The sequence below is a fragment of the Dromaius novaehollandiae genome, chromosome 3, assembly GCF_036370855.1.
Source record: "Dromaius novaehollandiae isolate bDroNov1 chromosome 3, bDroNov1.hap1, whole genome shotgun sequence".
Taxonomy (NCBI): Eukaryota; Metazoa; Chordata; class Aves; order Casuariiformes; family Dromaiidae; genus Dromaius; species Dromaius novaehollandiae.
This window is the reverse complement of record NC_088100.1, coordinates 100859019-100886352: the sequence shown is the minus strand read 5'-3', so window position 1 is coordinate 100886352 and position 27334 is coordinate 100859019. Positions and strand designations below refer to the sequence as shown.

At 36.3% G+C, this 27334-nt stretch overlaps 1 protein-coding gene across 2 annotated transcripts in view; it reads left to right on the top strand.

Moving 5' to 3' along the window:
- The window catches only part of MTA3 (metastasis associated 1 family member 3), a 145088-nt gene that overhangs the window by 83705 nt on the left and 34049 nt on the right, over positions 1-27334 (top strand). Inside the window, exons 12-16 of one of the 2 annotated variants that reach the window (XM_064509595.1) lie at positions 1148-1272; positions 2612-2763; positions 3436-3658; positions 12817-12903; positions 17191-17337. In XM_064509595.1, the coding sequence (XP_064365665.1) occupies positions 1148-1272; positions 2612-2763; positions 3436-3658; positions 12817-12903; positions 17191-17337 (734 nt within the window). Of the gene's footprint in view, positions 1-1147; positions 1273-2611; positions 2764-3435; positions 3759-12816; positions 12904-17190; positions 17338-27334 lie in introns of those variants that run through there. The other variant, XM_064509594.1, reaches the window with a different exon arrangement.

Sequence of the window (27334 nt, the reverse complement as noted above, 5' to 3'; positions counted from 1 at the left end):
AGGGAGACTTAATCTTCTCTTGATTTCTTCTCTTGTGCCTTGAGCTCAAGGGATTTCTCTTGAGACCTTGGGATACATGGGACTTGATAAAGAGCATCTGAAAATTGTGAAAGAAAGAGTCTCTCACTGAATGTAGTGAAAAAGGAAAAGAATAGAGACAAACAGACTGACCTGCTTGGATTTGGAGTAGAGACTTGATACAGCAAAGGTTTCATGTACACTGTACAGGAATAGTGAAAAAAACAGGGATAACTGTGCAGATTTTTATTTTCTTTTAATTAGCCATTTTAATTAATATTGTATATATTTTTATATTTAAGAAAAATCATGTTAGAAATCAATATAGTCAGCCTTGCATTGTGTTATGAGTGTTGCTCATCAGAGGGGTAAATAACACCCACAAAATCGGAGCTTTGGACATACTGTGCAGCTAGTGCAGATTGCACTAATTATCTCAGAAGTAAAGTCCCACTGCACTGAAGCAGTAGTAGATTTAAAAAAAATAATGTAACAAAAGAAACTTCAAACCTACTCAGAACAAAAGCAGTTTGGGGCATGACCCAAGCAGAACAGCCTGATAGACGATCATCTGTGTGAGCTTTACCACGGTTATAGGACATTCGCATTTACTGCAGTCGATGGAAAGATACGTACTTCTGCTTGAGATGTGGGTCAGCAAGCCCCCTTGTACTGTGGAGAGCCTTACACTATTACAGGCAGTATTACTACTCTTACATGTGTTGTACTTCAGCCGAAACCCAGCCTCACCTCATAAATCTTAATCTGTTTTAAACCTGTTGACTGGAACTCCCTTCTTAAATTCCAGGCTGTCTACAGGACTATTTTTATGCTTGACCTGGAGACTTTGTTTTTGCATAGCAGGCTGAGCAACTGAGACCATGTAATAATTTTTGCTCTTGCATTTTATAGAGCTCTGTAAATTTGAGTATTGAATCAACTCTTTACATAATTAAGTCTCTTATTGCATTGAAAACCCTAAAGCAGCATAAAAATTAGTCTTGCAGTTTAGAGTATTTCTTACAGATTTTGCTACCACACATCAGAATTCCAGAACTAAACTGTTCTTGTGTTGATTAACTTGCTAATAAAATCGCTTCTGAAAGATGACTTTTTATTTTATTTAAAGCAATAAACCAAATCCCAATCAAATATCCAGCAACAGTGGGAAACCTGCTGCAGTGAATGGAGCAATGGGAGCCTCTTATCAGGCACAAGCCTCACTAATAGGTCGGGCTTGTGAAAGTTGCTATAGTAAGTAAAATTTCTTGAGCTTTTTGTGGCTTTTTTGTTTCTTTTAATAATTTGTGTGTCATTGTCCAACTGTTAGGATTTGGGGCTAGTCTTAATATATACTGTTTTTTTAAAAACAAACATGCTTTATTTCCATGCTGTAAATAAATTGAAGCTAATTTTTAATGAATTGTGTGTCAGAAGTAACTTTTAAATTAGAGCTACCTTTAATATATTAATTAAACATCAATATTTCAAATCCAGTTTATGATTTTTTGTGAACAATTTAGAGAGTTATAGAAAGGTAAAGTAGTATAATACTGCGGCAATGATATGTTCATCTTTTAGAATTCCAAAATCAAAAAAAAATTTTTTTTTTTTGTCCAGAAAGGTTACAGAGTTTTTGGAATTTTTTTTCTATTTTTGCTTTTTTGTTGTTTTGGAGGGTTGTCCTTTTTTTTTGGTTTTTGTTGTTGCTTTTTTTTAGTATTGTGGGTTTCCAGTGATCCCTGTTGGACCAACTTGGTCTTGAAATACCAACTTTTGACATTGTCACGTTTTCTCTCATACAATCTAAAATTCGAATTGGTAAGAATAGAAAAGGCCTAGCATATGAAAGTTCTTTACTTATCATTGCTGTGCCTTTCTGTGTCTTAAGCACCGATTAAACTCAAATTTTATTTTGTATATAGAAAGTTCAAGCGATATACTTCCGCTGTTTTTCAAATTACATTTTTCAAAGAATAGTTTTCTTCTGAAAGATGACAAAAAAGAAGAGGAAAGAAAAAAGGTTAAGTTAGTGTTTCCTGATGAGTCTCCCTAAGCAAGAAATGAAGGTAGGCTTTCATCTTAAAAGTCTTAAAAATATGTGCTTATCTCTTTGCTTATATGGATCTTGAGCTATAAATACTCATTTTGCATGACTCGGGCAAAAACCCCCAAACCTCCAGCAGTTCTCATAACTAGCAAGCACCTCAACAAGTGTGTCTTTTGGGTCAAAATGAGAAATAGTGAAGGGTTTATAGGGCCCTCTTTTTTTTTTTTTTTTTTTTTTTTTTTTTTTTTTTTTTTTTTTTTGTGGTGGTGGTCCGCTGAAAGAAAATCTCTTCTGGATGACAAAAGGTCCCTGGTTTAAAAGTAAATAACAAAGTATTTCTAAATTTTTACTGGGAGTTGTCTTTTGTGGAACTCCCCCATTAAAGCAGCTTTTGCTTTTTCAAGTTCTTATTTTCACTGTGTCAAATGAATTAAATGTTTATCTTTCTGATGCTCTTATGGAATACCATTTATTACAGCATTTGGATTTACTATATTGAATGCAACATGCATCAATTTAGTTGTCCTGTTTTCTCCTCCTTAGCTGCACAGTCTCACCAGTGGTATTCTTGGGGCCCCCCTAATATGCAATGTAGATTGTGTGCATCTTGCTGGATTTATTGGAAGAAATATGGTGGCCTGAAAATGCCCACACAGACAGATGAAGATAAACTGTCTTCCAGCCAACCTGCAGAGGTAGGATCATGTGGATAAACTTTCCTAAAACAAACTATGGCACTTTCTCAAGACTGCTGTGATTTCAGCATTTAGTGGAAGGCTTTTTGTGTCTGTGTTCAACATCAGAGTTACAAAACTGAACTGATGAGTATTTCTGTCTTAGGTAGAACTGAACAGTATGCAGCTCTTGCCATGTCTTTATTTGACCAGGTAGTCAGTAGACAAATGTGCTTTTCATGCATTTTCAGTGACAGATGTCAGCGAAGGATGTCATCTTGTTGGTCAAATGGCATGTTATCTGTAAAGTGTCAGTGGGACTATACTGTATCTCATCTAGAATGGCATTAAATTTCCAATTACAATAGAGCTCACTTCTTTGTTATACAGCTTCTTATATAAACCGTAGTTTTTGCATGGTGCTGATGTATATCGTTTGATTAACTTTGTGAATTTATCCAAATTTGGAATTTTTTAATGCTAAAATACAAGGGAAATATCTTTCTCTTGTTCATTCTCTTCGTTTGTAGAGAAAGAATACCCATTCTTTCAGCTTTCGGTTACAGTATTTAATAATATTAGAAAATGTTCATTAAATGAGATCATTGTGAACATCTTTTGTCACTGGTAGAGAAGATGCAGGTTGTCTATTTCAGATGTTGTATTATGATTTCTTTTGTTTTATTTTTGTAGGAGTCCCATGTTAGAACTCATATGTCCCGCCAGGCCACGCAGGGAACTCCAGTTCGTAACACTGGGAGTCCAAAGTCAGCAGTGAAAACACGCCAAGCTTTCTTTCTTCACACAACGTGTTGGACAAAACTTGCTCGCCAGGTCTGCAAAAATACCCTCCGGCTGCGGCAGGCAGCAAGACGTCCTTTTGTCCCTATTAACTGTGCTGCCATTAAGGCAGAATGTAAGATGTTTTTTTAATTCTTAGTTGTGTGTGCTGTGCTTCCCACCCATTTTTGTCTTTTAATTTTATTTTCTTTTACAATAAACATTACTTGTCTATACCCTTTTGCTTTTCATTTTTTCATTTGTCTAGCATATCATCAACACATTTGGATAAAGTCTGGCTGCCCTGAATAGTTTTCAGGCTATTTTAAGAACAGAAGATACTTGGAAAGAGGTGAAAAGGGGAACATTTCAAATGAATTAAAAGGGGCTATCCACTATCTTATTAACTAATCACAGATTGTTATTAAAAAAGAAATCTCATGGGAAATCAATGTTGTGACATGTAAGCCATGCTTCCTGCTAGTTAGTGTGAAAGAGGTTTGCTTTTATATTGTTAGTTAATTCTTTTGCTGTGCAGGAAGTGTAGGCCTATACATGTTTTTCTTAGTGGTGGTGGTCAAGGAATAAGGTGCGTTGCTGAGGATGCATAAGAATGTCCGTCTGGCCTGTAACACAGTCATTTACTGTTGTTCAGTTCAGATGCTGGTGATAGTCATGCTTATTATTTCATCATAATTGCTTTTTTCTTTTTTTTTTTTTTTTTTCCATTTCAGTTTTAAATTTGGCTTTAAATGTAATTCTGTAGGGGGGTTTTGTTTTGTTTCGTTTTTTTTAAACCAACCAAACTATAAAGAACTGAAGAATTCACTAGTAGTATTACAAATGGTTATGAGATGTTACAGACAGCAATCAGTAAGTTTCTTCCTGTTCATATGGTTTTAGATTCTGGTCCGAAGTCCAGTGAAGACATTGAACGTTTCAGCAGGTTTTATATCTCTTCTGAGCACATTATTTTACTGCTCACACTGGTTATTTCTCAGTTTTCCATAGATAGAGTTCCCAGAGCATGTGCTTGGTATGCTGAGACAAGATAAGCTGACATATAGTCAATTGTATTAGAATTGAAGAGACACTTTTAGAATATTAGATACTGTTTTTATAACCATGTTTCCTAGGTTAAAACTAAAATGGGAAAAATGTTTTCCCAGCATATTGAACTGGGGTGCCAGTGATGTCCGTGCCATTATGAGAAATACTCTCCTCTGAGGCTTAAAATCTGTTTTTGAACCAGAATTTGATGAATATTTCTGTTCATTGTCCTTCTCTTATTTATTCTGTTGTCCCATTGGGCATTTTATTTCCCCTTTCAAAACTTTTTAAGTCAGGAGCAACTTTCAGGAAATCACTGGATTTAAACCAGTCTGAAAGGAAACTGTATGCCCACTATGTGAGTAAAATGTTTATTCTTGTACTTTGATGGAAGAAGCATCTGAAGGCTGGACTAGACTTGCATTTATTCTTAATATACTCTACAGCAAATCATTTGCAAGATTCATGAACTAGTAGAATAACAGTTATTTTCTGAGAGGAAAAGACTGTACCTTTTAATTTATGTAATTGGCACTGATTTCTAGTAGACTGTGGAGGAAAATTAATTCTAGAATTAGGCTCACTGTAACCTTGAATCTTTTTATCTCCATCCCTATTTGTTCTTCTTTGCTTCAGTTACTCAGTTTGAAAGATGAAGCTTTTGTTTAAGGAAGAGAAAAAACAGAAAACAAAATCCAACTATTAATCATCGTTCTAGAACAGATGTTACACATGGTTCAACTTTTAAAACAAAGAAGTGAAAGCTGAGCTTTTCAACAGGGAATAGTCATTCTTGTATCATACTGACAGTGCCGTGAATGCTTCATCTCTGTCCTTTGACTGAAAAAATGCCACAACAGATTAACATGAAGACCAGAAAGGTTTTTTGTTTTTTGTTTTTTTCCTGAAGCCTCTGTCTTTTGTTACTGTTTTTACTTTCAGGAAGATTTGGACCTTGCAGTTTTGTCTGTTTGAATGCTGCTGTTTCCTGGAGCATTCAAACATTCATCCTGCAGACCTAAAATAGATTGAAAAAAACCTACAGTTGTTGATTCTTTTTGAACACAGCCTTCAAACTGTTTTATAATAGTGGTAAACAGATCATACATAATTCAGTTAATTTTATTCATGTTTCTCTGTATGCACACACATGCACACATATGTACACACACATATATATTCCGTTGCTGACTGTGTCTCCATATGGGATCATATGATGCTCTTAACCTGCGTACATTTTGTCTCTGTGACATTCTTTCTTTAGTAAATCCTGTTAGGTAAGTCTGTAAAATACAGTTTTCTGGTATTTCTCATGTTCTTAGATCTGGTGACTTTGGTCTTCAGTTCACTCTGCAAGTTTTAATTTTGTATGTAAATAGACTCTCTCAAGCCTTTGAATCCTTTTTTTAAAGATAATTTGATGACAGTCATTTTTACATGAGATATTTAATTAATAGTAATAGCAGAATAGCACAGAGGTTAGCAGTTACAATTTTGAATCAATGTTTATGATGATGTTGGAGCAGTTACAATCACACTGAGATAGTAATCTGGCCAAAGTGGCAAGGTTACTCATTTGATGTGATGTGAGATGGTCAGGACATCCAAGAACTGGTTAAGGATTTGAAATTTGCTTTTTATGTTGGTGTGCTGAAACTTAAATCTGATGACTTTTTAGATACTTTTCAAGGCTCGCCTTACTCTCTGTATATGTTTGTGTATATGTACAGAACTAGTGCTTGGAAACATAACTGCATTTCACAGCTATATTGCAGTAGGTACCATACTAATGTTACCACACGCTCAGAAACCTAAAATTTAGATAAGGGTGGGAGGGCATTTACCCCAGCAGTGTACCAAGTTTTATGTCTTCATAGTCTTATGCAGTTCACTGAAGGGCCAGGTTGTAAATGAAAATAATTTCCAATTCTGAAGAAGGAAATCTGAACAAGCCAGTCAGAGCTTGCTGTAAAAATAAATTGATTATTGCATTCCACCTTGCAGATACTTCTTTTGTCTCAGAGGGGCATGGAAGCTTTTGAGAATGCTGATCTCAGGCCCAGCCCTTCTTTGGAGAAACCAGATTTCAGATGGAGCATTTTATTTGATTCTTGTAATTCCATCCACATTATGTTCCTCAGCCTATTACATCCATTGGCGGAAAAAAATATGCTATTGTGTGTTCTTCATTTCTTTGGTCAGTGCAGAGAATTAGATTTTTCTGATTAGTAAACCATGTAGCATGACCTCAGGTCAGATGCCAGCAGGAGATAATGAAGAGGATGCATTCACATGTCAGTTCGATCTAGGGATGGCTACCAAGATGCTGAAAGAGCGTAACATCTCCTGCTAGGAGCATGATACATCATGGAAATCTCAAATTTTGTTCTCTTGAAGGTAATAGACTTGTGTTAGTTGTTGACAATAAACTTGTCTGATGGGCTTTCAAGAAAAATTAGAATTGGTGATTTGTTTCAGTAGGAGGAAATTCCCGTGCTCTAAATCAGGAAAAATAACTATTTTTACCTTGAATACATTTGACATGGTTTTTAGAAAGTTAAGCAAAATAATCCTGCCTATGCAAGTTGTCTTAATTAGAGGAAACTTAAGTTGGCGTTCTTCTCCAGCTAGTCACTGGCAAGATTGTATCTGTCTCCAGCTTACAAGCATGTTGTGCATAGCAGTACATCTGTGAACCTTACTGCTTCAACAAAGGAAGTTTTTAAGAAAGATTTTTTTCTTGTTTTGCTCACACATAGTTATATCAATGTAAGTATTTACATTAATTATAGTAGTTTATATTTGGGTAACTGCAAAAATTACAGAGTAAAATAAGTTCATTAGATAACCAGAATCTTGACAGAGATGTGATGGAGTGTCAAAGAGAAACAACTCCGAAGTGAGAGTCTCTGAGCTTAAGAGAGCTAGCATAAAATCTAGTAGATTTATCTAGTAGAAAGCTAATAGGAAAAAAGAAAACCCAAACCAAATGAGAAAATCTCTTCCAATCTAAAAGAGCAAGCCGTTTTGGTTCTCTGCCAAATAAAAGGATCACTCCATTTCCAACCATCTCAGAACTTCTCTTGCCTAAAACATCCTATGGAAATGACTTTCCCAGTGTAAATAAGGTGTGTGTGACGAGAGAAGGATACTTTATTTAACTTCTTCCTGGTAATGTGATTTGGCACCCTCTAATTTTGATGGTTTGAGAAATAGTGAATAATCGTTCCCTATCACCTTCTCTGTAGCATTTATGATTTCATAGACCTCTGTGATATCCACATCAGTCATCGCTTTTCTAGGCTGAGAACACAGTTTGTTTGAAACCACCTCATAGAGAAGCCATTTCATGCTGTGGTTCGTAATGTTGTTCCCTGTAGTTTTTATAATTATACTGTATCCATTTTAGTTACAATGTTCTGAATTACGTCAACTTCAAGATGTGGTTTTCCCATATTTTAGAGCGAAGCACATGAGGTTTTCTATTTTGTTTCTTCTTCCCATCCTATCAGCTATTCTGACAGGGAGAATTCTGAATATTTTGAGTGTTTTGAGTGACCACTCGAGTATTGACTTGATACTTTTAGACAGCTGTTGACATTAACTCCGTGAATTCTTTCCTGCATGGTAGTAGTTTGGAAACCATCATTATATACGTATATTATAGTCATTTTACCCCTGGAGAATTAATTTGCATTTATTCCTTGATCCTGCTGAGATCCTTCACAATCAGTTTTAGTTTTGATTATGCTCGGTGATTTTGCCTCATCAGGTTTTGTTAACTCACTGATCATCTCTTTTCCTGATCTTTATATGTTGAACAGTGCACATCCTTTTGGGATTGCATGGAGAATTGCTGTCATATCTTTTAATCGGATACTGCTCCCTAAAAAAAACCCTTCCCTTTTACCCCATAACAGCTGGAAAGTAGCAGTCTTTGGTCACACAATTTGTCAAAAGCTACTTGAAATGCCAAGCAGGGTGCTATCAGCCAGATAGCTGCGTGTGTGTACGAACTGATTCCTTCAGTAAATCCTCCTAGACCTGTGACACTTCCAATAACAGACTCATAGTCACGCGGGTAGGAGGGTAGAAAAGTAAGAAAGGAGGAAGGAGGTTAGAAACCTTTAGAGGTTTCTAGTTCCCACCCCCGCACAGAGCTCAGGGTGCTCAGGGCCTCTTGTCCAGCTGAGTTTTGTACATCTCCGGGGAAGGAGACTCCACAACCTCTCTGGGTGCCTGTTCCAGTGTTTGACCACCCTCACGGTAAATAAACTTTTCTATACATCTAACCAGAGTTCCACACTTTCCAGTTTGTTTCTGTTGCCCTTTGTCCTGTCCCTGCGTACCTCTGAGAAGGGTCTGGCTCTGTCTTCTCTACATTCCCCACCAGGTAATTAGAGGCAGCAATAAGGTCTCCCCTTGTCCTTCCCTTCTCAAGGGCTGAACAGACCCAGCGCCTTCAGCCTCTCTGTGCACGCTGTGTGCTCCAGCCTCATGACCAGCTTGGTCACTCTCCAGTAGATGGACCTGCTTCCTATGTCCATGTCTCCCTTGTACTGGAGAGCCCAGACGTGGGCACAGCGTCCAGATGTGGTCCCATGAGGGCTGAGTAGAGGGGATCACCTCCCTCAACCTGCTGGCTGTACCCTTGCTGACATGGCCCAGTGTGTGGCTGGCCTTGTTACGGGGGCACACATGCTAGTCTTCGCTAATGTGAACGCACTGAATAGATTTTCCTTTTACAAAATCTTTATTGACTTCTTTGGTGTTTTCATATTTAGCATATTATTAATAGTTCAAACATTTTCCCATTATACAGATCACATGCAAGAATGTTACTGTGTTTGCCATGTTTTTGTTCTCTTGCACCGAGACCAATTTAAATAGGTTATCAGTTTGTTCCGAAGTATTTCCTATGGACACTTTGATATGAGGTACTTCTCGCACTTTCCTCATAAAAGCATTTTGGAGGGAAGCTTGTTTAAGTTCTTCTGCAGTGAACACTGATACGACTTCATTCAGCTTTTCTGCCATATCATTATCTATCTTCTGAATTTTCTTCACATCTTGATCACCTTGTGTTGCTCCAGGCACTAGCATGCTTTCTGCTTTTGGTGTGTTTGGAAAAAATGTACTATCAAATATTATGCCCTAAGTATAAATCAAAGTAATTTTGGCATGCTTTATTGTGGTTGCACATTTAACCTGCTGGAGTTTGTGCTCTTTTCAACTCTTTTTGTGGAATGTCTTTTTTTTAAAAAAAAAAAAAATTTAATACCTCTTTATTTCTCATAGCTTCCTGTATCTCACTGATGTTATTAGTATTTTTAGTGTTCATGTAAAAGTCCATATTTGATTTTAGGAATTCTTGGGGGGAATATTTTTGAGATAATTTTTTTCACAACTTCCTACGTAAATTTTATTCTGTGGTTTAAGGGCGATGCACCGTTTAGCTTTGTGTTTTTCTCTGTGTGGTGCATAAAGATGCTCATCTTTAATCCACAGTGTGGTACTCTCATGAAAAGCATAATCAAGTCTACCATCGTTAAAAATATTTTTATGAGAATGCTTTGCTTTAGAATACCCACCTTTGGTGAACATGTGCTTCCACAGCACAGAAATTGTGCTCTCTTTCCAGTCTGTATTTTCAGTCAGCATATTAATATCTCGCCATGATTCAGTGTCTTTTTCACAGTGAAGATAGGTAGATGGAAATTTCTTGCTAATTACTTCATAGTGATTGCTTTGCTTTTCCCAAACTAACTATAAAATATTCTGCATAGTATCAAGTATTCTGTGTAGTCTGTTTTTCTTACACAAGGAGACAGTGGAGATGCATCTATCTACTCTTTCATTTAAAATATTTTAAGTGTTGAGGAATATCAAAAATGTTCCAGGCATTAGGTTCAGTATGTTTTTTTTCTCCAAGAAAAGTATATTCTGTTATTTATATTAAGATAAAACAAAAAAGTACTTTGTATACTTAGCATTAGAGTTCAGGAGCCTTTGGGCTTCACAGGTATCAGCTAGGATTTTTGCTTAGAGCATTTAAGAATTTCATGTAGCTTGCTTAATATACTGAACTAAGTTGTGCGTTCTCTGCTGGGTTAAAAATATTTATGACTTGCATGAAAAAGGTAAATACTGAGAATAAATGAAATATTTATTTCAGTCATTGCTGTGGTAAGATGATATACATGTTTTTTTCCACAAATCTGCATAGAATATACAAAAAGATTGTGGATTTTATGGATTTTGTTTTTTGTTAGATATAAGTTATTCTGCGTAGTTTTTTATCCACTTTGTGTGCATATGTCCTCATTTGTTTGTGCTGGAATGAAATAAATAGGAACGTTCTGTTTTTTTAAAAAAAACACAAGGAGACAAAGTGGAATTATAATATCTAGCTCCTATAAAGCTTGTTAGAAAGTGCAAACCTGTGTGTGATACAAATACGAAGAAACATGTACATGTGTATATGTATATGTGAGAAATAAATGGGAATTGTAGATACACAAAATAAAAATATTTATGCAGTTCTGTACTAAATGAAGTACCTGTGTTCTGGGGATACTGGAAGTCCCATGTTAGGATTGTTCCTGTGGTTTTGGAAAACAGATGATCCAGTCATCCAAACTAGTTTAAAAAAGGTAGTTTAGTTCTGATAGTCTTGAAACTACTTAATGAAAACTAATTTCTTGTGGATTTTGCCTTAGGTTGATTTGACTCTGGTGTTTAAGTGTGAACCTCCTGTTAATAACATTTTTTCTGTTTGGGGTATTTAGAAAGACGCTGTGTATTCTGAGTGCCTATGAAGGTGTGAGTTCATAGTGGTAGTACCAAATTCAGGTAGTTACTGAGCTGGTTTTCGAGTACATTTTCATGTACTTTGCAGGAAGTTATTATCTTAGACTTTTGAGAACTTTCATACTTGGTTAAAGCTGGCCGATTTGTTCAAAAGCTTTTGCAAAGACTTTTTTGTATATTTTATATATAGTGTGTGAATATATGTAGCTATATATGAGTAGTGGAAGCTTTATATTTGTAGGACACCAGGTCAGAAATATGTGTATTTACTTTCCATAAGAAATTATCTTAAAATTTCCATGTGATCTATTCAATTTTGTTAGCTAACTTTAAGAGGCAAATAAGCAAGAAAGTAAAAAACACACAATAAAGCAAAACACATTTTCCATTTTGTCTCCTGCCTATACTACTTCCATATGGATTTTTTTTTTTTTTTTTTTTTTTTTTTTTTTTTTTGATGAGTAGCAGAGAAGCTTTGAATCCCATTATTATCCAGGGCACAGCTAATTGTGTTGTATACTTTATTTTATCTTATATGAAACATCGTATAATATGTGAGCAGTCTGAATACTTTTGGGAGTTAATAAACCCTCAGGTATCCACCATCACCGCTATGATTCTGTATTAGTTGCTGGATGAAATTGCTGGTTGTTATGATCAAGTAACAATTCAGGTGTCCCGTATAAATGTGTTTAATTCACATACAGGAAATACTACTTACAACAGGAATTATTATATAATAATGACGGACCACTGATGTAAATGAAAAATTCACAATGACATCATTGAGGACAGGATTTCACCATAAGCTTTTTGTATCCAGGGCATTCATAAGAAGAACATATTGGGATGGAAACTTGCTTAGTTTTAAGTGTATAGGGTTTTTTCAAGATTCGGCTTGCCATGATCAGCCAGTGTTCTATTTTACTTAAGGATATGAATCACTGTACCTTGGGAGTAATATGTGACAGAATTCATTAGTTCCAAATTTAGGATCCTTCTTAGCGCTGTAGTTCCCCATTTAGAGCCAGGCAGCCTTGTAGAAAACAGTGAAGAATTCCATGTAAATCCTTGTTAATAGAGTTACTTTTATTTTAATACTCATGTTTTCATCTGTTTCATTTGCATAGCTAATTATTTCCAAAAAGATTTTGTTGATACAAAATTAATCAAAATTGCAGTACAACATACATTAACTTTTAACAAAATTAAGAGTCATAACCTTTCTTACTTTTGCATAAATGAGAACACGGCCTGCCTTAAAATCTCTATCATTGTTAGCATTGATGAAAAAGAAGAAAATATGCTAAAAGGAAAAAAAAATCGGTCAAGAAATTTGTGGTAAGAATGTAAGTGGGAAACTGGTAGGTGCATCCTAATTATATTTGCAGTGGTATAATATTTAAACTGAGCTTTACTCTTTACAATTCTCAGATGCAGATCGACATTGCGAAGTTGCTGGAAATCCTCTGAAGATCAAAAGCACCAGAAAACCACTGTCATGTATCATTGGTTACTTAGGTGAGTATCTGCCTTCAGAGAAAAACTAGTCAAATGAATGTTCACTATTTAATGATATTTAAAAATCCTACATGCATATAATGAAAGATTTATGCTTTTATTAACAACAAAACTATTAAGATAAATTAATAAAAATTCTGGTGGGCTACTGTAACTGGTTGCAAAACTGCATGATTGGTCTTGCAGATTGTAGGCAGGAGCAGATTTCTGCCACATTGGATGCTGATATTCTTTTAATTTGATGGCATAATTTAAAAAGATGTGATGAAATTCTGTACTGAGATCATAGCCAAGAGGACAAGAAACTCACATGATAGTGGAAAAAAGGCTTAAAGGGAAGTCTGGTAATTGTGATTCATTATTAAAAAATCCAAAATGGTCCTCTTTTCAAGGAACCACCCCAGACTGTTAAATATTTACATAATCATGTAAGAGGTGAGATACCTCAGAAGCTTTTCATTAGTCTTTAAATGAATATAGAAATCAATCCTTTGTTCAGAGAAGCAGTGAATAATTCTACAGCATATTCATCCCATTTCGCAGAAGTATAGCCGAGGACAGACCTCAATCCAGGTGTTTTGCTCAAAATTTCAATCAACAGGAGTTCATTTATACTAGGACAAAGTAAACAATAACAATCTCTTGATTTGCTAAAATGGAGATCAGCAATTAATGTAGTTATAACTGCTCTTCGAGGACATCACATTCAATAAAATCTTTCAGAAAACTGGATAAGGAAGAATTAATATTTACTCCCACTGAGTTTTGATTCCTCCTACCCTAAAGTTTAAAAAGCTAGTGGTAGTTTCCTATAGGTGTTCCAGCTGTGTGCATTATAATGGCCATCAGTGGCATGAATGGAGAAGGAGCTGGTTTGATTTACTTGATGCAGCTGTGGTTGTGAGATAAGGCAGTCCAGCAGGAGATGGTTGATTTGGCTGACCCTGTTTGGGTAGTCAAAAGCAGAAACAACAGCATGTGCATCTTGGAAGGTGCTGCGTGTCTTTAGTGCCTCATTGTTTAGTCTGTCAAGGGTCATCTTGGTAACTCTGGGAGAATATATCTGTAGGTTTAGTGGCAGTAAATGGATGAACAGTGTCAGATATCATTTTATGTACTTAGGTGACGGTTTTGTAAGAGGATTAACAGTGCTAAAATATACCAGGCATCTGCAGATTCAGCCTAGCATTTGATTGTATGGTGAAGTGAAGATATCTCACTACAGTTTGAAGGTAAATAATGTGTGCTACAGGGATATGAAGTAGTTATGGATATGCGTATGAATTAGCTGCATATAAATTGCTAGGAAATGGCTTTTAGTTTGCTCATATTGCCCAACATATTACAGTAAATAAGTAATGCTTACCTTATTTTCCTCTTAAAGTCTATCATTAAATATCAAGTCATAGGTTGAGCATGAGGTTTTTGTTTTCTTTTTAAAATGCCTTTCATGCCATTCCCACAAGTGCTTATTGGAATATAGTTAATTATGTCTCACAGGGTACTACCATTTTCTGCCCTAGTGGTAAGGTGGACGGGGTTCCAACTCTCAGCACTCTCTGGATCATCGTTTCCCTTCATCCCTGTTCTGCCGCTTAGCTGCCTGTTCCGCAGGTGAGGCAGATTAAGCATTAAAGGTAGGCCCTGTCCTTCTGGAGATCCTAGAGCTAATCTCCTGTAACCACTTCAGTCTTCACTGTGCTTACTAAGCAACCCCCCTAAGGTGAACCTCTGGCTATTTTAATGCCCTGTATTACCTCTTAGTTTTGAGGAAACCAGGCGAACATTTCCAGCTGAGATACATGATATAGCTGCGTAAACACCTCTAGAATTCAGGCTGCTTATTCAGGTGACTCAGTGGTACCCTTTGGCTCTTCTTTGTTTGCTTTGGGTATTTTTTTTAACCTTAGTGACATTAGTGGAAACAGAAGAAGTCTTCAGAGTTGTTATTACTGTTAATTACGTGAGGCCACAACCTGGGCTTATAATATAAATGTGCTTCAAGTATTGTTTCTTCTTCCTGTATTTTTTATTTTGATTTCAGAAATGATTGTATAATGTGAATCTGGCCAACTGGTTATTTGTTGCATAGCTAAAGGGGTAATTTGGGTTATTCAGATGTTATTTTTAGTTTTCTGAGTTAGCAGAAGCTGCAAGTGGCTAAGAAAATTTCAGTGAAGAAAAGTACCAGGCAGTAGAACAAGGATAACAGCCGCAGGAATAAAAGAACCTCTAATTCTATTATTCCATGATATGGTAATATAATGGGATAATATGATTCATGCAGAAGCTCTGAAATACCTCATTACCTCTCTCAGATGTGATGAAGCAGCTAGCTGGAAAGGGCTGTAAAGCGGGCAAATATTTGAAGTGAGCCTATGGGTAGAGGATGAAAGCGTATGGTGTGAAGACCGCAAAGTAAGGGGTTCCCAAGGGGCTCAGTCAGTTGAGAAGTGGTCCTGGCTGTTAGTTAAGTTTCTCTCCAGAACTGGAAGGAGAGAGTGAGCCTGGCTCCTGCTACTCTCCTCTACTGCAGAAGGAGAAAGGCCAGCCTTTGTGGAAAACTGAGGATTAGTGACCTCCAGGCTGAAGAAAAGTCAAAGGAAGGAAATGCCTCTTTCCTTGACTGTTAGCTGTTCCTGAAAATACAAGATTGTTTCTTCCACACTCTTCAAACAGAAGGGAGTTACAAGTTACTGCCTGTTGACCTAGCACCAGGATTATTGTGGTTGCTGCTGGAGCTCTTTGGCAGATGATGTCAGCCCTGAAGATTATTTTTTTCTTTCAGAGTATTGAAAGATTGTCAAATGAGCGTTTTAGCATCCAGATTCCATTCATCTTCAGGAAACGGTGCAAACCTTTCTATTGATTGCTAAGGGAAAACTTTAAACTGAAATAGTGTTCATACCATTAAGCACGCCTCCATTCCTGTTTTAGTGAAAAAACAAAATAGACTCTTGTTTTCTACAGTGTGAGAAATGGGAGATGCCATGAAATCCTTTGGGAGCTTGATGATCCCAGCCTCTTTTATATGAAAAGCGGATGAATACTACAGTGAATAGCAGTAGAAAGCTCTGAACTAAATAAGTGGTGCGTAGAGCAGCAACAACAAACTAGCCTTTACACCCCTTCCCCCCAAGTACTGTCCTGAAGCAGTTACCAGCTCCCTTGTTTTATGTTGTTCCAACTTCTATTAACAATGTATAGGTGTATTACCCTACTCTACTCTTTTTAATCTGACTCTCCTGAAACTCCTTGAATGAGGATATTTATACTTTAGGAGTGTGATTGCATGCACTGACCAACCCATTGATTAACAGTTAAGCAAAGTCTTCTCAAACGTGAAAACTGTTGATGTTATATCTGCCTGGCGTGCTGTTCCCAGCATGTAGGCTCGCTAATTCATTGTGTCAGTCCTACTCCTTTCTACTCATGTGGGTATTGATGAAACTGTTCAGCTATCCTGCTATTCTATTTATGGCTGTATAAAGGTTATAGCAACCACATCGCTGTGTTTGTCCCCGAACTCCCCTGCAACCAGCTGCTTACTCTGAAGTGCCCTGGGCAAGTGAGTTTAATTGCCTCTTATTTAGCTTTCTGGCACCAACTCTAGAATAATCCTGCTGCATGAACAGTATTAGAGACTCTGGGATATTTGAAACTCTGTAATAATGATTCTGTATTCGAGTCTGTCAGCACATGGGCAATCCAATGCAATCTTAATGTTTTTCTGGCGTTCCTGTCACAGAACCTGCTACTCTGCAGTTCTGGAGTAGTTTCAGCCTCAGACACCTGCTCTAGCTTGCTCCCTGGCCATTGCATATAATGATGTGTGTTTGAGAAGATCCCTTAAAGCTTGTTAATGTGATAGAAAATATTAAATAACTTCAGGTATTAAGGTGATTTTACTATAGTAAAATGCTTTTATCTACTTGCTTATGAACTCTAAGCCCCAATACAAAACTCAAGTCTAGGAAAACGTTAATACAGAACGCTTTCAGATTGATTTGCTGAGGCACTGCCTCTTCGCCTGTGAAATCTGTACACATCCACACCGCAACAGTGAATTCAGACAATCCAAAGTGAAATAAAATTTTCTGATTTGTAACTATGGCCCTTTCAGAGGCTTGCGTTTGAATTGTTGTTATTCAAGGTCCTGTAACACACTTCTGCTGAAGAAAGTGACTTTCATTTCACTAGAAATGAAATAGAAATGAATGGAAAATACTAACTTTTAAAAATCAGGTATGTACAGTCTCGCTCTTTCTCTTCTTTTGTTTTAAACAGAGATTCATCCTGCAGTGAAACCTAATGTAATCAGGTCAACACCAAGCCTTCAAAGTCCAAGTGCAAAACGACTGCTTGCACCATCTAATCACTCTTCATTAAGTATTTTGGGAAAAAGAAACTACACTCATCATAATGGCCTTGACGGTATGTAAAGGAACATAAAAGAAATACTCTTTGACTCTCTGAATTATGAAATTCCTTTCTGTGGAGCTGAAATGACAAAGTTTTGTGACCTTTCTGTAGGGAATATATTTTTTAGAAATTACATTAAATAAGGGGGTATAGGCCTCTAAGAAACCAGTGCAACACAAAATTCTGCCACAGATTTAATACTATAAAGGTATATCTGTAGAGCTAGTGTATTTCCTACTGTAAAATTTTTAAAACCCATTGAAAGGTGTAGAACCATTTCATTCACGGTTTTACTGTGATTACAGTTCAGAAATGTGTGCTTGTAATGACAGAAATGTAAGATATGATTAGTACATTCATAGCACGGATTCTTAATGTAATGAATGGTGGTGCATATTCATTGAATGTGGTTATATTAAGATCATCTCTTAGGAAAACTATTTTTTGCTGTTTTTCTGACTAATCTTCCATCTCAGTAACAAAGTACAAAAAAAGGAATTTGGTGAAGGGAAAGAGGCAGTGTATGCTTTTTTTTGACTCATCACATTGCATTTTTATTTGAGGAAATATTTTGCAAGGATATGCAAGGCCTTTTGAATTATGCTATGCTAAATTACTTTTTACACAGCTAAATAGCTACATACTTGACCTGCTGGTTTACGATCAATCTCTTTGCTAGTATATGCATTCAATACATGGCTTAGACCGGATTCTTAAAACTGTGATTGGTAATAGAGGGGAAAATAGCTGTTGGCATCTTGCATCCCCAGACAGGTGTTACAGAGTTGATTTAAAAAGAGAGAAATAGTTACAGGAGCCAGGACTGATGATGAAGATAGGAGCTCCTTAGAAAGAGACCGTCTCTATATACCACTTGCAGAGGAGGAAGCGAAAGGGGTGCCACAGAGATACGGGGGAGGCTTCCTGTGCACTCTGACTCCAGAGGTGTTTGTTAAGCCTGGTACCCAGCCACTATGTTAGTGTGGTGTGAAGGAAGATCAGATATGAAGTTGTGCCAAAAGTCATGGAAATTTGTGAGTAATGCCGAAGTTTCTCAAATCGTCTGTATTTTCTATTCTAGAAGGTGACTATGTATTATGGAAATTTTTTGGCATTACATCCAGGAAGAAAGGTTTTTAACTGGAAGTGTGAGCAGTCTTACCTTATGTAGAAATAAGAAAAGAATCCAGCAGGATTTCATCAGTATGCACTGGAGGGAAATGCGCTGCGTTTCCTGAAGTATCTTTGTGTGAGCTTTAACTTCCGTAAGCAATCAGCTTATTTGTTCTGTAATTCAGCATGGTTGTTGAGACTAGAAATCTCAAAGAATTTATAGGGTCTGAAATAGACTGTTCAAGACGTGATCTGCACAAAGGAGATGACTGTCTGTTTTAATGTTTCACAGAATAGATTAGAAATGAGAGGGAATTTTTAGCAAACTAATAGAAATAGTCTCCAAAATATAGGAAGGAAAATGTAGTCAGTTCTTCCCATAATTATCATGCTTCTCTGTCATAGTCAACATTATTGGTACCTTACAGTGAAAATACTTGCTGTACTTTTAACAATACCTTTAAATCACTATGTATTTTGACAGAAAATGATTAGTCAGTATATGCAGAAGAGAGGGTCACCTGGACCTTTGTGCAATATGCAAACAGCCGTTACACAGTAGGCAGATAACGTGCATGGCAACACAAGCTGTTCGCTGGACCAAGATGACAGGGCCAAGATGACAGCCGTGTGACTTTTATTTGGATAAAAGATGATTCCATTAATAGCTATAGCTTTAAGTATAGAGCATTTCACAGACCTGAATTTTCCCTGTGAACTCTCTGTAGTGATGATCTGGTAGTTAATGCATGAGATTATGAATCCAGGCTTTTTTTCACCTCTCTAATGTTGGCCATTAGACTAGGCTCTGTTTGATCTTTGAGGGATGAATGACTTCCATCTGGAAATAAATATGATGTTACTTCTCTACTGCAGAGAAAGTTGTAGCGATAAGTTCAAAGTAAACTTATTTATTATAATAATGTCTGTAGAAGGATGTATGTGTAGAAGTTTTTAAAATTTTTGCTCTATTTAGTAAGAATATTCATTTCAAAGTAAACAGTTTATAACACCAGTCAGTAGACACACTGATTAGTTTGTATATGTCAGCTAATTGTGTTAAGGCAATTTGCACAAAATAACATCTGATCTGAAAAATTAATATTGTACTCTGGAAGTCGTTGCTTTAGTAAATAGTTATTTCTGCTAATCTGTTTTCTGCGAAAACATAAGTTTAAGGAAAGTATATATCCCAGATAACTGAAATCTGGAAGGTGTATTTTAGTAGAGTAAAGATGGCTATTTTGGTTCTTGTCCTAACCCCCTCTTTAATTAAAGCCTGCAAAATGTGGTCTGTGCAAACTGCAAGATAATTCCTGGAATATTGGATGTCATACAAAAGTGATAATGGAAATTCAAAAGAATAGTTTCCAAGAGAGATCAGGCATTTTAAAGAGCTGCCTAGAAGTAATTCCCTAAGCAATGCCATGTGAAATTTAATAAACTGAGTAGCCGTGATAACCTTTCTTTTCTGTGCATCTAGATTTGCTACCACTTTGTAGTATGTGGGGAGAGATCAATGATGTGAAGAAATAGCTTGATCTGTAGTATCATTGAATACTATTGAATGAAGTTGCTCATAACACTTGAAAGTGTTACTGGGATGTTTCTCGCTTCTTCCACATCCCAGTAAAAGAACTGCAAGAGGTGAAGGACAGGCCCTATCACAACCTGGGAGAGACACTCTCCCTGAATGATGTTTCCTCACCATTAGATAATTCAGTATGGGGTTGATCTTCTAAAACAGTTGTTTTTATTAGACAACTCCATTGGACTAAGTCAAACAGAAGTTTAAGAAATATCAAACTTTTAAAGTTACTAGCCAAAGCTTATCCTTTTGATGAGGTATCTTTGAGTTTTGATGACAAATTTATTTCCCATAAAACCAATTGCACTATTGTCTTCTGCCACATGTCAACCTTAGCCATAATTTTTATTTCAGATCAATGCTGGCTATAGTCAATTTGATCATCTCAATTTCCATTTTTCAGTATTGGCACAATACTAGTTGTCTTCCCCCTTTCCATTTTCTCTCTTCCTTTTTCCATTGCTTAATCCTCCTCCCACAAGAAATAAAATGCAAAAGAAAACTAGACTCTCGAAAACAATCAAACCAGTAGTGTTGATACTCAGCGGCACAAGTCCTCTGTTACGTTTGACTTTAAAATATTTACTTTTAATAGTTACTATTTAACTTCTTCTCTGGTTATTGGTAAATGTAAAATACTTGTTTGGGCTGTAATATATTCAGCTTCTTTCCAAGACAGAACAACAACAGAGTGACCAGAGCAACTTGCGAAATGGTGGTTTCTGTGTAATTGCATTCACAGCAATGTATTATTTGTACCACAAAAGGTTCCTCTCCCCTCATCCCCTCCCTGGTTTTTATGTTACTATAAATATACTAAAAAGCTTTTTTGTTACCAAAATACTATTGGTTGTTCCTGGTTTTATTGCATTGTACCAATTAAGAGTACCCAGAAAGCCTACTGTGAAGAGGATATATTCTGTCTTTCAACTCATGCTTTGATGAAATGAGCAAACAAAAATGAGCACTTACTGGGCTTACATTAAGTCTTATCTCTTGCTATTTTCATAATCTTAATGTTATTGACATAAAAACGTCTGCATGTTCAGCTTGGCTTTTTTTTTTTTTTTTTTCCAGTAGTATTAGAAAATTTAAAGAAGCCATAGAAATATGTTTGTTAAAGATATACAGTAATGGAGGGCAGTCAAGTAAGCAGCACTTAGTCTTGTGTAAATATATATTTAGATTGGCATATTTAAAGGCAGTCTTATTAAATACATAAGTTGAGAGCTATATTTTGACCAAATTTGTTATTAGCAAAATAATACGTAGTGGCTCGGAAACAGTACAACATAATATGGCAGTGCTGCTACTTTATGTTTCTATGGGTGGGGAAAGATTATGAGAAGCATCATTAGTATTTGGCTTTTAAATGCTTTTTTTTAATGCTTTTAAAGAATATTGTGCCTAAATAAGATCACAGTTGGCATTTCTTGAAGTCTTTTGTTCGCTTGAATCTTGATTTTTCCAGTGCAGTGCAAGTTTCCCTTTCATGTCCAGTGGACATGCCTCCAGCAAAAGTCAGGTGCAACTCATAGGGACATCTGTCATTTCTAACTACTATTGCCTGATCTTTGAGAATGCTAAGAAGGAAGTTTATTCTTTTCATTTCAGAAACGGTAGGTTTTGTGCCATGATCTCTTGCTGTTAACAGATCTGAGAATATCAGTCAGCGATGGCTGAGAGATGCAGTTCTAGCTGTATGCGTGTTCCCTATATGAGGCATAGACCTGAATAAAATGCAGCTATACTGCTACAAACTGCACTGCTTAAGCATTGTATATTTTAACTATTATTCTGGGATGTTGGTGTTTGCTGAAGAAAGACTGTGAGCCAAGACTATTTCCCTCCTCGCAGGTAGAAAGACGTTATAGCTGATTGTATCATTTCTGGTAAAAGGAAGACTTGTTATGGATGGTCTTAGAAAAGTGTTTTTCCTCCTATTTTTAAATAATAGGAAGTCTTGCATTCTGTATGGTAGGATGAGAAATGCCAGAAAGCTCTCTTCCATCTGGAAAAGATTACAATATTTAGGGGGCTTTTCTTATAATATGCATGCTGATGCTTTTAACGACTCTAAGATACAGAGTTTTCATGCTGCTGAAAATACTTGAATCAACACAAGATTATTTAACTGGTTCTCAGTAGTGAAGACAGTCTCTTTCAAAAGCAGAAGTTCTGTCTTCAGAAAACCTCAGCACGGCAGAATGCTACTTTTATCCTATTTAATGACTGGAGTGGATGACAAGACGATTCAGGTGTGACTGTAGAGTACTTTGTAGAAATTTTGAATCTGATCTTTTACTTTACAGTATCTGAAATTATTCTGAGCAGCTGCTTTCACCCACAAGCTTCTTAACTGTGAGCAACAGTACATCCAGATAGTTCAGTTTCATGTCAAACTATTGTTTTGATAGGATGACTAATGGTAATTTTCTATATAATATCTGGAAGGAAAAGTAGAGTTATTTCTCATGAACATAATCTCTGTCTACTGGAAGACATTTCCTTACTTTTACATACATCAGAGCCAAAATATCCACAGGAAATCAAAGATATTTATGTCACTAATAAAGTACAGAAATCATTCTGTGTCTGATGATACCATTTTTGTGACTTATGGGCAGAAATAGGGAAATTAGTTGTTCAAAACTGAAGAGACTTTAACCAACAGTCCTAATGCCCATTTTCTCTTCCCCTTTCCAGACTTTTAATGCTGTGTTTCAGACTGAGATGTCCTGATCCCTTCAACAGGGTTTTTTTTCAACAGTCAAGTTTCAGTTCCTCAGGGAATCAAATATTGATGTATGCAGCTGTATCTAAGAACGAGACAGCAATTTTTGTTCATTTGCCTAGGAACCAGCACATCTCTAACACAACAAGATGAGAAGGTGGATGAGCAATTGGCAAAGCAAGAAAGACCTCAAAAAATCTAGTTACTTTCCTAGGTGCTGTTTTGGTCAGTCTCTCTATTTTTCCCTCTCTACATATTAGTATTGGCTACTGAAGAGATGAGTAAGGAAGAAAGGCTTGTATGTGCCTCCCGTTATTCCTATGGGGAATTTGAGACACTTCCTTGTCAAACACATGAAAATATAGGCAGTCTAATCGACAAGCAGTGAGGCTAGAAACTCTTCTGCCCAAAATTTTCTAGAAAGAGAGAAAAACAATTCTAGTAAGTGCTTCATCGTAATTCATTTCATGTAACCCTATGTGAAAGTATGTTAGAAGGAAGGAGTTTTCACTGTAGGACTGAATTTCTCAGAAGAGGGAGCTGTCTTTTCTCAAAAATACCAGATCCCATTATCACAATATTATTTTTCATTAGAGGTGGAGACATTCTACTGCCATAGCAGGCTGGCAGCATGGGGTGCATAGCAAGAAACATCTTACACTCCATTGATTTTGAAATAAAAGACTTTAATTTTATCTTATTTCCATTATATGTTACTAAACTATATACCTGCATAAATTGCTATAAATCTCCTTTTACATACCAAAAATTTACAACTGAAAGAGAGATAATGAGACATGATAAATGAGAGAAGTGAGTCTACTTTCTTTTGCCATTTCTTTGATGCTGAAACTTAAGATGCGATTAATATTGCACTGTGTAACACTTTTCCTAAAAGTGAGAAACAAAACCTATGTATCATTGTTCTTCAGCCAGTTTCTTCACTGAAAGTTGCTTTGGATGTGTATGTTCTGACTTTGATCTTTGGTTTAGCCAGCAAATGTTTTGAAATATTTTGCTAAAGATCTGTTTTCCTGGAATGCATGCATTGATGTCAAGGGAAGTCTGACCACGGAGCGGGGCGATGGGTCTCTCTGAAGGCATTGATGTTGCTGTTATGTTTTGGTCAGCATTAATTGAGAAAGCAGAGGACTATGAAAAGGGTGATTATAACTCTTGCTTTTTTCCCAAGGTATATGACTCAGAGCTTTTATTTTTATGTTCATGTGAAATACTTAATGGTAAGAGCCATGTCATGTGTAGTTCTATACCAAGTCATTAAAACCTTTTCTCACCCTGAAGAGATTAACATGAAAACCTTTTTACCTTTGACTTCTTTTAAGCTGAACTTGTGTAAGAGCAGCCAATTTCCATACATTTTCAGTGTGGAATTGGAAGCAATCATTTAAAATATTTAGTAAAAAAAAAAAGAAAAGGCTCTAAAGCTTTTATTTCCATCGTCAGTATATTGAGTTGTTTTTGCAGATGTACAAATGATGATGCTGGACATGATGAACTAATGACAACTTCCAGGCCCGGTTTATGTACCTGGAAGTTTGTGCAATCCTTAGTTACCCCCAAGGTGTTACTGCTCGCATTGGCTATCATGTAGATCTAAGATACCTCAGGAACATGGCAATTCTGCTTATTCAGCTACATCTCATGTCTGCATTTCTTTAGCTAATTTTTCTGCTGTTTAAATTTTTGCATGATAAAATAATGCTTTTCCCTTCAGTTCATTTATGCTGAGTTGATGATTTCCCCCTCTCCACCTCTGTCTGCATTCCCCCACCCCCAGTCATGTAAGTGGTGTTATGACTTCATGTGAAAAAATCAACAAGGAAGAAAATCTTTTAATGTGTGTCCTTTTTAATAAGATCAAAAAACAGCTTCACTATCATTGCTTGAGAAATAGAGGAAAAGTCTTTTTTCTGGAATTTCTTACTAGGATGATGGTGTCCTAAAATTGAGAATGTTATTTACTGTCTTGTGGTTATAAGCATGTGGTCATCATTTGCCTATGCTGAATTCATATTATAATTATCCCACAGGTATTAGAGATTTTTTGACCACAAATAAAAGAGCAGTCTTCTCTTATGTGTCTGAAGACCACTAAAAATGCAGAGTATTCTCTCAGTAGGTAAAGGTGAGCTGGTTGGTTTTTTCTTTTTTGTTCTTTGTTTGTTTTTTTTTTTTTATGAATTTGGAAATAGGAGGATTTGGGGCAAGAACAATTCTGTAAACAGGTGTTTCCTTGAGTTTCCTGTGAGAAACAACTGTTCCTAAGCATTAGCACAGCACATCACTGTGGTGTGTGTGTTTTAATGTAGATGGTGATTGCTTTTTTTCTGCCAAAGTCAGAACGCAATTTCCATATGACCGTGCTCTTCAGGCTTACTGTATCTTCTGAAATATGAGTTATTCCCAAAGATGAAAGTACACTAGCAATTGAATAGGGTTTTTTTTTTTTTTCGCTTTCATTCCCTTTCTTTCAAAAATATATCTGTGGATTTGAGGCATGTTCTGCCTACATCTGATTCAGAAAGCCACAAAGTTAGAATCACATTCTTGCTTTGATACACCACTTGGACCGTGTCATACATCACTTCTGTTTTGCTGTACTGAAGAAATGAATGCTTATGAGAAGAAAATAGCATTGTATTTCTGTATTCACAAGTGTAGCTTGCGCTTCTGGTAGCCCTCACAAAACCGGTAGATGGAGGACATGGGAAGAGCTGTTGGAATAAAAAGAGCAAGCTGTCCTCAGAAATGGAGGGAAGGGAACTTCGTGGTGAGCTCCCCCTTGAATCTGCTGCCGAATCAGAATATTTCTTCTTTTTGTATACGAGTAATGTGTAGGCATGAAAGTACAGCAATAGTGTCTTTTATAATTGGCAAAATAAATCAACTCTTAAAACTTTAAACAATAAGATGAGCACTGTAATCAAATTATTATTCAAAGCACACTGCAGATAACCAGAATGTAATTCCTGGAATCACTACTTTCCCCTGGTATTATTATAAAGAATTAAAGTTGCAGAAAGAGAATATTGTCTGTTGGATAACAGGATTAGTAGCATATTATCTCATGAATTACATGTTCTGGATTCGAGATCTGGAGTTCATTCTTAAAGTGCTTCTTTGTGTGATTACTGTCAACTGAACTGATTATTTTTTCTAAGCTATGATTGCAGAGAAGTATCTCTTAACTATTTCATTACATGATGTAATGTGGAAGCCACCTTCAAAAACTATTTAAGCATTGTAACTGGGAAGGTCCAGTGTCTCGGAAAATGTTTGGAGATAAGTTTGTATGCTTTTTTGCTTTTCTTGTCTGTAATTTGTTTCTCCAGTGTTTCAGATTTAAATCTTGGGGAGACTAAGCGTCTTTGCCAAATAAATTCAAACTCATTCTTAATATGATTACAACATTATTTTATTTATTTATTTATTAATAATACTTTTGAAGTAACACTGAACATCACATGTTTCATTGCTACAAACTGGTAGGAAAAAGTAATTAAGTTTTTTTACTTAAATATTCATAACCTAAGTTGAGCAGAAATAATGAAAGTGTCTTCGTTTCTCTGCTTGTTTCTTAAGTTAGTTGGTCCTTGGGTGAAAAGGTCCTTTATAGACTCATTCACCATGATGAGCTGCAAATGTTACTAGGATTAAGCACCTCTGTTGCATGGCTGTCTTTGTTTTGCACATGTCTAAATGACATTATCTTCAAGCTCATTTATTCTGGAAGGTTTAGAAAAGGGCAGCTTTCACCCGGTAATGTAACTGGTGACCCTGATCATAAAGAGGAGAAAGATGAATGCTAGATAAGAAGTTTTCCTATCAACAGGATGGCTAAAAAAACCCACAAATAAAGCAAATACACAAACAGCTGGAAAAGGATTTAAATGTTATTAAGGAGGTGGATTCTGTCCTAGTTTGAAGAACTCTTCAGGAAAGAAAAAACATGCCAGTGGGGCATGTAAAGGTGCAATAATTCTGTAGCTGGTGCCATCCCTTAGCAGTGGGGTCTTTCTGATTTAGCCTTAAATGGTTTTACAGTTTGAAGTTTTATAGTCTCCTAGTGCCGGTAAATAGGAAGAAACAATTTATTGGTCAGTGTAGTCTGTAAAGCAACTTTTTAATGAGAGGGGATTTCATTATAACTTACTTGATTCTGCTTGTGAGGTCAAACAAACATCTCCTAGAAAGAGCATACGAGAATATTAGGCAGTTTCTGACACTCATGCATCAATGACTCCAAGATACGAAGCTCCTAAATATTTTGGCAGTACTGAAGTTGCATTAGCTGTAACTTACTCTCATCAGATTACCGAAACCTCTTATTAGTGGTATCGTCTTAACCATTTGTTTCTGAAGTGAAGTAATCCACATCACTAGTACTTCATCAGCTATAAAGAAAGAAAAGTTTTGTATCCTGGAGTTGTCTGGTGCTGAGGAAATACAAGAACAGATTATTGCCCTGCACAAAATTATGTGCTGTAAGAATGCACTTAAGCCCTGGTATCCGCTAGTGCCAGTTTCACTGAAAAGGCAGAGCCTAGTCATAT